Genomic DNA, 10680 nt, shown 5'->3' with positions numbered 1-10680 from the left:
AAAGAAAATTCTATTAAAGATAGAGGAGTGGCTTCTGCTTTGCACAAAGATCATTCAGTCTTAAGGGTCCTCTTCCCATTTTTCACATGAATAAACTGAGGCCCAGAGGATGGAAAGGTCACATTTTATTAAGTGGAACAGTCAGGACTATAAACCAGATATTCTAAACTCACAACTCCTGACTAGAACTTCTAATACATTCTACCACCTCATTTCAATGAGAATTCTGCAGGGTGAGTAAAGGCGCTGGTGTGGGCTCAGCAAGGTATCCCTGCAGCAGGCAAAGTCTGACTGTCCTGGTTCAAACCCAGTCTCAAGCAGGCCAATCCCCAAGCGCCTCTCCCCTCCCTGGATGAACACCAGATCTGTGAGGGCCTTATCAGCAACCCCACTCCCCCCATCCCAGAAACCCAGACTCCGAGTTCTCTAAAAAGGAGCTTTATTCATTGCATTTCAATTCATGCAGTTTGAAGTCCATGCAGTGGAGGAGACGAGCACAATTATTAATTTGCTTCTTGAGGGGAAAAAAATGGAGGGAGGTAGGGAGGGAAGATAAGGAAAGCCTCAGTTTCCCTGGGACAGGAGGGGGTCCAGAAGAAATGAGACACTGGGCCTGGAGGCAAGTTAATCTTTGAACATGTAGACTGTTTCTGCAGCTTCCAGAGGCAGATGCTTTGCTCTGGACAGGGGCAGGAGAGAACCGACCAACCGACCACCCAGGGACCTAGGGGAGTGGGTACATTCGCCTTAAGTGGCAAGTAAGGTTAAGGCAGCTGTTGTGGGAGCTTACTTCCACACCTGGAGAGCTGCTCTTGGGAAGAAGGGGCATGAGGAGGGCAGATTTTTGTAGCCACACCTTAAGAAAATGCTATAAATATGTTATTGTTGAATATTTCCCATTTCAATAGCATTGGACATATAGCTCAACATACTGAAATATTGATTCCTTTAAAAAACAAAAAAAGACAAAAAGGAAATGAAAAAATATTGCATCTCTCAGTTGGCGATTTCCAAGCCCACAGTATGGGCCGTGTGCACCAGTGTCTTTGCCCTCAGGAGGCTCTGGGGTGGTGGGACACTCGAGCCAGGCCACAGTGGCAGAAATGGAGTCTCTATGGCCCCGTGCACTGGCTGTGCTGGGCCAGGTCCCAGCTAGGTTCAGTCACCTGTCACCTGAGGGGTCTGCCCATCGGAGGCCTGGTTAGCCGACTGGATGAACATGGGCTGCGCCAGGTCCTGGCCTGCCGGCATGGTGACCTGCTGGATCTGGTACAGCTGCTGCAGGGAAGGAAAGGAAAAGCAGAGACCCAGAAGGATATCAGTCTAGGTCAGAAGACCCACCCCCAGAACACCACCCTCTCCCTGCACTCACAGGCCACACCTGAGCCAGGTCCCAGGGCAGGCTCTTTGTGGGTGACTTAGAGCTTGGCCTCCCTCAGTGCCCTTGAGAACAAAGGCTAAAGATCAGGCTTCACAGGAGCGCTGTGCCCCTGGTCCTGATGATGAAGTGGCACAGCATGAGCCTTTCTTCCGTTCTTCCTCTCCCCCACCCTCCCAAGTCCAAATACAGGCCCCACCAGAGGCCCTTGGAGAAGGGGGAGGGTCAGATGTGGACAAGGAAAGACCCTGGTTCCCAGAGCCAAGGGCCATTCCTCTTTTGTACAAGTGCCAAAGGCTCCACCTTGAAATCCAGCACTTGGCCACATCCTGTGAGCCTCCATACACTGGGTCCTGCCCCATACAGCTTCCTCAGGTGCAGGTATGTTACCTGCTGGGCTGGACAGCTGGGTATAGAGCCCAGCCGAGGTGGAAAGGGACAGCACTGCAGAGTCAGGAGACCCAGCTCCAGATGCTAACTGTGTGACTATGTGCAAGCCACTGCAGCTTCCTGAGCCTCAGTGTTCTCATCCATAAAATATGGGTCAAAGTCCCCGTATCCCCTCGTAGAGCCTGTCATGACACCGCCCAGCACTCAAGCAGACTGGTGAGTCCATCAAGCCTTGCTGCTCAGTGTGGCTCCTGCTCACCTCTGCCCTCCAGGTCACCACAAGGGAGGTCTTGTCCTTGATGCCCTCTGCCTGTCCCTATTCTCTTCCCAGAGAGGGGGAGAGAGGGTGGTCCTGCAGGCAGAAGCCCAGGGGAAGTCAGGCCTAAGGGCTCCCCTCTCAGAAAGCCCTAGCTGGTGTGGGGCAGGCCCCATCAAACACTCCAGGCTCCTCAGAGGCTCAGGGATGCCTGTGCTTGGAGGGGCCGGGCACAAAGGCAAGGTCCCCTTTTCTTTTCAGGGTCTCAGTTTCCTCCTCTCAACAACGAGATAATGGGACCAGATGATTTCTTAAGTCCTGCCAGCTATTATTCTGATGCGCGTCCTGTTCTTAAAGATCCTCAGGGAACATTCTCTGTTTTAGCAATTTCTGTCCACCATTTGTTTCTAACAGAGAGAAAGGCCAGCTGCTGTAATCACTCCATTCCCTAGGCAGCTCTGAAGCTGCCTGTCCAGACTGATGGATGCCTACCAAGGAACCTCTCTCCCATGTCCCCCCCCCCCCACTTCCTCCCCTCTCAGGGCCCAGGACCCTACCTGTCCATCTGTGAACTGGCTAAACTGCTGCTGTCCTTGCTGGACCTCTGTCTGTGTAATCTGTGGGAAATAAAAAGGGGGTGTGTGTCCAAGTAAGCTGCAGGCAGAGACTCAGCCATGTGAGCCTCCCGATGGCCCACCCCCAACCTCAGACTCTGGGGGGTTCTCTATGAAGAACCCCCAAGGTCACATTACACGAACACTACCCTAGGGTAGGCCTTCCCATCAATCATCCACGCATCCCCCTCCCACTCCCCTGTGGGGAAAACTGATGGGATGGTGGCAGACATGACTTTCACAGGGGTGGGCTCAATGCTGGAGAAGGTAGGGGACTAGCTCTTATAGCTGTGGGCAAAGCTAAAGCAGGACTGTGGAATAAGGCAGTTGGGAAGGGGGCAGCTAACACCCACAGACACTTTTCTCTCTGTCTGATTCCAGGGTAGGGATCAGAAAGGGCCTGGCAGGCTGGCAGGCTGGCCTTGGCTGAGAGGCCCCACAGCAAACCCAGAGCTGCTCTTTTTCCACAAGGGTCAGGGGAAGGCAGGGAGGACGGCATGGAGACGAGGGCACACTACTCACACAGACACACACAAGCCAACCCCACCTTCATCCATGGGTTAACAGTAATAAATCAGGCTGTGGGTTTAAGAGAATTTAAAAGCCAATTTATTGACCTGAGCAGCCTCCTATGCCTATGTGAGATGCTGTGACAAGGGAAGAATGGCTCCAGTCCATGAAGAGGCAGATGGGGTCCCATGCACATAAGCTGGACAGGGCCATGGACAAGCCATGTCTACTCTCTGGCCCTCAGCCTCTCTATTTGTAAATGAGGAAGTGGGACCAGAAGATGCTTAAAGGCCCTTCCATTTTTGGCATTCTACGACCCTAAGAAAATATAATTTGCCTTTATTTTCTGTAAAGTGTCAGCACTACCCCGCATTCTGTAGGGGACTTGAATGGGTCAGTGTGGTGATGAATGGTCCCCACTCCAGCTCCTCCCAGCCTTTGTTACAGCCCAGACACACAGACACATACACACACACACACACACGTCCCAGAAGACCATAACGGCTCTCTCAGGGAGACGGGAGGCTCACACAGAAGCAAGACCAGGCATCTGAATGGAGCTTGAATTCAGGAAATTGGGAGAACATGCTATCAAGCTAAGCTAGGGCCTAGGTTGGGAGAAGGGCTCTTTAAACATCCCAGAGGCTGTTCAGAACCTGAAAGCTTCATTTTTGGCTCCTTCCTTACATTTCCCCAAATGAGATCTTTGGAGACCTGCTCTAGAAACCTAAGCCTGTCACCACTGTCAATAGATGCATCACCAAAGATACAATTGTACCAGACAGGTCCAGTTCTTAAACGATCGCTGCTTTTTTTGGGTTCAAGGGAAAAGGATCCATTAACAATGTCCCCTTTCTCCCTCCAGCAATGGGCCCACAGCCCATGGCAGCCACCTCCCTTCATCGTCACAACCCGTGGAAGCCATGTCCTTTCACACCCTCACTTTCTCTCTTGCACCGAGTGATAAATACAGTCAGTGGATGCCACCACCCTTCATGCCCCTAGTTCTCCCCCCCAGTTATGACAGGGCTCCTGTACTCCATGAACAAGGGGCTTAGAAATCCCAAAACAAAGCAGAAGAGGAAAGGAGAACTTTTCCCAGTGAAGAGGTGTCTGCCTACCATAAGGGGAATAATCAAGTGGAAGATTCAGTCTGAGTAGGCTTGCTGAACAGCTAAAGAAGGTTCTGGGCCTGAGGGGCTAGGGCAGCCTGGCACAATTCTGCCAACCTGGGTCACAGACTCATGTTGCTGGTCTGTGTCTCTCAAGCATCCCAGTGATGCTTGCATTTTATAACTCTTCAAGAACCCTTCAGACACACGTTTTGACTCTGACTCTACAGCCCCTGATGCTCCATGAGTTTTAGGCTGCCCACGCTAACAACGACCAGAGTAGGGAACATGAGCAGGCTGGCTTCTCTGGATCCCGAGCCTCCCCCAGGGAGCCCCTCTGGCCTCTGGTGGCATCAGTACCAACCTGCTGTGCACTGGCTGCAAGAGTTTGGATCTGTCCCTGAACCACCTGGGTGCCTGATACAGGCTGTGCTAAGCGGATGTATTGCAGCTGGCCGGCATTTAACTGCACCTAGATGGGGCAGACAGACAAACAGAGACCTGGGTTAACCTGAAACATGTGAAGGTGATTATTTCCAGAACTAGAGCCAAAGAAAACTCAGCCCAGAAACAGAGACAGTCTTTTCCAAGGAAGAGTTGTCAAAGTAGGCAAAAAAACAGTGACTGGGCAAGGTGGGGAAGGTTTCACTGACTTTGGAAAAACTAAAATGGCCCCAGCACAAATGCTATTCTTGTGATTTCAATGAAACCAGAGAATCTCCTAAGTTGCCAGCAACATCGCACCCTTTGCAGAGCAGAAGACCCACCACTACTACCAGCTTGAGTCCAGTGGCTTTCTCTCCTCTTCTTTCCCTTACTGCCCCAGCCCAAGGGAGGCTGCTTGCTGGGAGGAAGGGGAAGAAGGCAGGATGGGGGTGAGGACTGACTGATCTGATGCTGTGAAGAGCTCCAATGTCTGCCAGGGACCCAGTCAAAGATGGCCATCACCCTGTTCGGTAACCTTAGTGCTAACTAAACCCATATCTCTCCAGACACAAAGTGGGTGCTATGGGCTGCCACCACTGCCCAGAGGGACAGGGGTAACAACAGCTGGAGGAGATGGCTTTTAGGGGCCCCAGACCTTCTAGGTTTGACTAGGTAGGTCTATGCTGCAAATGTCAGCATGGGGGGTGGTGGGTGGTGGTAATGAATATATATATAAAAAAATGGACTTTCACAGAACATTCATACTGGCCTGGGCAACCAAAGCTTTGGAAAAAGACTTGAGACTCACACATGCTCATGATTCAGTTTCAGATGATAAAACAGTAACTGTGTACAGCAATTAGATCTGAGTGTGACCTATGCCTTAATGCTACAGCGAACCATGGAAGCAGTATTTCCTATAGGCTGCAGATGAATGGGGGGGCGGGGGGGGGCAGAGAGGTCAGAAAGTGAGGGAACAGACCCCGAGGCCCTGATGTTAATCCTACAGCTCTAAATATTCACATACAAATGAATACACCCAGTAAAAGAAACACAAAATAAACTAGGCAACTTTAGAAAAGCAGTTGGTTACAACTGAAACAAAGACTGCTTGGTTTCTGGTTCATAATCGGCTTGCCTGCACTTCTGGACTCCCCACTCACCTGCACAGGGAGGTTCCTAGGGATGTTATGTAAGAGCCTTCTACATTGTGGTGCAGCTTTCCTAAATTCCCTACAGGATCAAACTCCCCTGCAGGGAATGTCACTTTTCCAAAGGTCTCCACATAATGCTGAGTTTCAGCAGGAAAAATGCTGATGTGACACTTGTGCTCTGCCCTCTGTGGGGTTAAATAAATAAGAGGCTCTCCCCCAAGAAAAGTGGGGCTGTGAGCCCCAGATGAGGAAAGGAAGGGGAAGAAGCAATGAAGCTGGGGAGGAGGGCTGTGTGAAGGGCAGCAACTTCTTGGAGACTTCGGGTCTGTACAGTTATTCTAAGCCCTCTGCCAGAAGCCCCCCATGGGTTCCCACCAGCCTTTATGCATTTGGTCCAAAGGAGAGAGAGCTAGACAGGGACCACAAGGAATCACTGTGCCCAACAGCAGGAAATTTCAGGGCTTTAAGGAGGAGAAGCTTTCTTCAGGGCAGCAGCTTGACTGGGCTAAAATCCTAGCCCTAATCTCAGCATGCTAGTATGACTAGGCACCATTTCCTGCAGTGTTAGGGTGGTGTCCCAGACTCTCAATGAATGCCCAGAAAACAAGGGACGAAAAGCAAATTAGAAAAGATTGAGATGGTCACTGTCTGAAAAGTCTTGACATAGGGCTGGGAAAAGAGCTGGAAGGATCTCCAAAAGGGATTTTAATTCCCAAGGACAGGAGGAGACCTTTGAAGAAATGGGGAAGAGAGCGCAGAGAAACATATTAGCTGCCTTAAAAGATCTTAGAGTACCATGAGTGGAGGCCCTCTGTGACAGAAATGGGAGTAATGACTGTGGAGTGTCAGAGCCAACGTGATGAGAGGAAGAATTTCCAAAACCACCTGTGCTATCACAGAGGGGAATGGGCTTCTGAGGGAAGGAGACTTCCCCCTCACTGAAGGTCTAACAAGTCAGTCAAGTCAACAGACATTTATTAGGCACCCACAATGTACCAGGCACCATGCTAAGTATTCCTAAAGAAGGGATCTCGCTCAAGTAGGAGACCAGATGCCCTGAGATTTATAATAAATGTGATCTTGGAAACTTCCAACCACAAACTTTGGAGGAAAGCTACAAGTTTCTCCTTGGTTTCTATTTTAAAGGCTTGTGTCAGTGAAGCCACGAGCCCCAAACCACCTCATCTTCTCCACCAAAGAGCATGTTCCGGATCCTTAGGACCCTTGTCTATGTCCCCTTCAATTACTCCAAAAGGAAACAATCTTCTTAATGGGATGGCTTTCCTTCCTGCCTCTTCTCTGAAGCGTTCCTTTGGGCCCCAAATGTCTGCTGAGCATCCTTTCTATGCCACCTCAGTGGCAGTGTCTCAGTGACCCCTACAGGTTCTTACACAGGTAGGCTTTGGAAGGGCTCCTCCAACATCACAGCCTGAGGGGCTCAAGTCACCAGGTCTCTGAAGGGCTGTCACAGGAAAGAAGAATGAGACTGGTTCTGCTTCACCTGGAGCAGGATTAGCAACAATGGGGAGAAGTGGCAGAGCTGCCTATTTCTAGAGTTGTACAACAGGGGAATAGGCTGCCTTGGGAGACTCGAGTTTCCCCATTAATGAAGTGTCTTGGTGGAGGATGGGTGACCACTCAGATCAGATGCTTTCTGAGACCTGTTTCAATCCACTGCCTCATCTTCCATGGGAGACCTCTCTCTCTCTCTGTCTGTCTCTCTCTCTCGATGGGCTTTTATCCACTTTGGGACCAGAGTCACCACAAAGGTTCCAACTGCTAACACACCCATTTGAATGTCCTTGTCTTTGTGTGTGCCCAAGATAGGATTGAGAGTGATGTCATATGCATGCAGAGAGGAGAAAGGTGGACATTCATTCAGAATTTAGAGGCTCACCATGTTCCTCTCTCCCTTCCCCCTCCCCCTCGGCTGTCATCAATCTCTGTATCTTCAGATGGTCACAAGGAACCAGAAAGTTCTGGACAACGCAATGTAAACGGGTTGAAATGAGCTACATTTCCTCCTGGAGGGGGGGGGGGGTAAGGAATGGAAAGGCCCCTACAGATCACTTGCTATAATATAAGAGATGCCTTTAGTAGTAAAGTGACAATACAATGAACTGTTAAGTCACAGGATAAAAAGAGGGAGGAGAGATAAAAGGAGAAAGGGAGAGAGAAGGGGGAGTTGGGAAGGAAAAATTGTGAAAGATGGGCAGAAGATAGGGGAGACAAAGAAGAGAATAATGAGAGGAAAGAAAGAGAACAGGGAGAGTGAGGAGAAAGGACAGGGGGAGGGTAGGAGGAAAAGAAAAGAGCAGAGAGAGGACAAATCAAAAAGCCAATCCTCCTCAGAAATAAGATACTCGTGGCACAAGGGGAAAAAAAAAAATCAGTCCACATTGAAGGAATGGATCAGTTAAATGAAAGCCAAAAATATACTTTACTGCGGGCTCCACTGGGAACTGACTCATGAATATGCAACCAGTGTATTTATGGCCTTCCATAGACACCTCTCTCTAACCCATCTAGAGGACTAATGCAAAGGGCTGGCCGGCCACACGGCCTCCCCGTTTGGTGGCGAGGAGGCTGGACAGGCTTACCGGAATCTGCTGGATTTCCCCTGTGTTGGTGATGATCTGTTGCATCACCTGCATGGTCTGTCCTGTGCTGCTTGGTGCCTGCTGCGTCTGGCCCTGGGGCTGGGCCTGGACGATCTGCACCTGCTGGCCTTCTCCAACTTGCATCGTCACTGGGGTGGTCTGGTGGCAAAGGACAGGAAAACGGCTGAATTGCGGGGGCCACAGAGAGATGGCCTAAAGGCTAATAACAACAGTAGGAGAGACTCTCTTTGCTCAACTGCATTTCTCTTGGCTGGTATATTTGCCAATAAGGGTGAAAAACAAAAAGCCAAATCATCAGGAGTCGGAGTCAAAAGAGGAAGGTTAGTCTGATTCTTGTGTCAACCCAATGGCTCCTGAACTCCAGAGAACTTCTCTCTAGTCACCTTGGAGCTACTAGCTAGCCTGTGCTGTCCCTCTCCAGGTTGGGCTAAACCTTGTAGGTCCACTCCTCTGGCCCAAACAAGAGCCAGAAGACGCAGATTCTAGCCCATGGCTCTGCCCCCTTCAAAGTTGATAAATCACAGGAAAGGTATTTCTCCTCTGGGATTTAGCTGCCCCACTGACAAAAAGTGATACCTGCTTGAAGATGATCGCCTAGGTCTATTCTAGCTCTTAAACATAGGATTCTAAGAAAGTCATTTTAGTCTCTAAATGGATCTTGTCCTCCAAATTCTTGGTGCCTTTTCTGTCCCAGCTCAGTGACCACCTGGACAAAATACAAGGGAAGTTACAGATGCTACTGGACACATAAGACCTGGGGAAGGTAAAGAAAGGGAGCAAAATTTAGGTTGAAAAGTACCTTTAATCTCACACCATTAGCCAGTATTTACTGAGCAGAGAGGATGATAATGAATAGTAATTTACATAAATGTTTGCTGTTACTATCACTATTATTACCATGTACAGAGCCCTGATCTCACATTTCCTTTGGTCTTTAATATTCAGATGGCCAGGGGCAGCTAAGTGGCGTAGTGAATAGAGCACCAGCCCTGGAGTCAGGAGGACCCGAGTTCAAATCCGGCCTCAGACACTTAACACTTACTAGCTGTGTGACCTTGGACAAGTCACTTAACCCCAATCTTCCTGCCTTCCCTCCTCAAAAAAAAAAAAAAAGGCAAAAAAAAATATTCAGATGGCCAAATCCAAGGACAGGAGAACCAAATCACCTCCAGGCCCACCCATGCCCAGAGATGAGGAGGAGCTGCTGAAGCTCTCATAAAAACTCCCATCTGCGTTCAAACACTGGACATAGGAAGAATCTATTGGGTTTGTTGAATGAACAAATGACAGTGCAGTGGAAATCAGCTGGATTTAGTTTGCTGACCTTCTCTATAAACTGAGGAGACTGGACTAAACACTCTCTTGGGCCCATTTAGCTCTGACAATTTCAGATTCTATGAATGCATGAATAACTTCATCCAAGAGGGTAAAAGAGTTGCTTTGGCTTGGAAAAGATTCCAAATCTCACCCTCCTCTAAGTCCACATGTGCTTTCTCTAGCTTGGACATGTGGCAGGAGGTGAGAAGAGACCAAATCTCTGACCAGCCCCTCCCTCTGAATCTTCATGGGAGAGCTGATGATGTAAGACATGAACAGGAAAGAGCTTAAGAAGATCCTCCTCCACGGGGCGGCCAGGTGGCTCAGCGAGTAAGTGCACCAGCTCCAGTGTCGGGATGACCTGGATCAAATCCAGGCTCAGATACTCAGCACCACATCCAGAAATAACTGGCCATGTAACCTTGAGCAAGTTACTTAACCCCGATTGCTTTAAAAAAAAAAAAAAAAGAAGATCCTCCTCCTCTGCACAATGAGGGGGAAGGAACAATGACTTCTAAAAAGCCCCTTCCAGCTTAAAGCATCTTTGCTCTAACTAAACAAATGTTCAAGAATTTCTGATTTGGATTCACTCAAACAGGGTGCTGACTGACTTGACACAAACACAGAATATTGGATTTAGAACTAGTAGGAACCCTAGAAACCATGATTCCCTCATTTTACAGGTCAAGAAACTACAGTGGGAGGGGCAGCTTGGTGGTGCAGTGAATAGAGCACCCGCCCTGGAGTCAGGAGAACCCGAGTTCAAATCTGGCGTCTGACACTTAACACAAAAACTAGCCATGTGACTTTGGGCAAGTCACTTAACCCCAAATGCCCAGCCTTTCCCGCTCAAAAAGGGAGGGAGGGAAGGAAGGAAGGAAGGAAGGAAGGAAGGAAGGAAG

General features: G+C 49.4%; 1 protein-coding gene across 12 annotated transcripts in view; it reads right to left on the bottom strand.

The window, feature by feature from the left end:
* Positions 1–422: 422 nt before the first annotated feature.
* NFYC (nuclear transcription factor Y subunit gamma) overlaps positions 423–10680 on the bottom strand; it is a 94959-nt gene continuing 84701 nt past the window's right edge. For 11 of the 12 annotated variants that reach the window (XM_069068069.1, XM_069068070.1, XM_069068076.1 and 8 more), the window contains 4 exons: positions 8441–8599; positions 4625–4732; positions 2582–2641; positions 423–1278 (listed from right to left, as the gene is read on the bottom strand). In XM_069068069.1, the coding sequence (XP_068924170.1) occupies positions 1159–1278; positions 2582–2641; positions 4625–4732; positions 8441–8599 (447 nt within the window). In that variant the 3' untranslated portion in view covers positions 423–1158. Of the gene's footprint in view, positions 1279–2025; positions 2121–2581; positions 2642–4624; positions 4733–8440; positions 8600–10680 lie in introns of those variants that run through there. The other variant, XM_069068078.1, reaches the window with a different exon arrangement.

This window comes from Petaurus breviceps, unplaced genomic scaffold (assembly GCF_028583685.1).
Source record: "Petaurus breviceps papuanus isolate PSGF00001 unplaced genomic scaffold, PetGlider_PUasm1.0 90760, whole genome shotgun sequence".
Lineage (NCBI taxonomy): Eukaryota > Metazoa > Chordata > Mammalia > Diprotodontia > Petauridae > Petaurus > Petaurus breviceps.
Note: the sequence above shows the minus strand (reverse complement) of the source record. Positions and strands in the feature narration are given on the sequence as shown.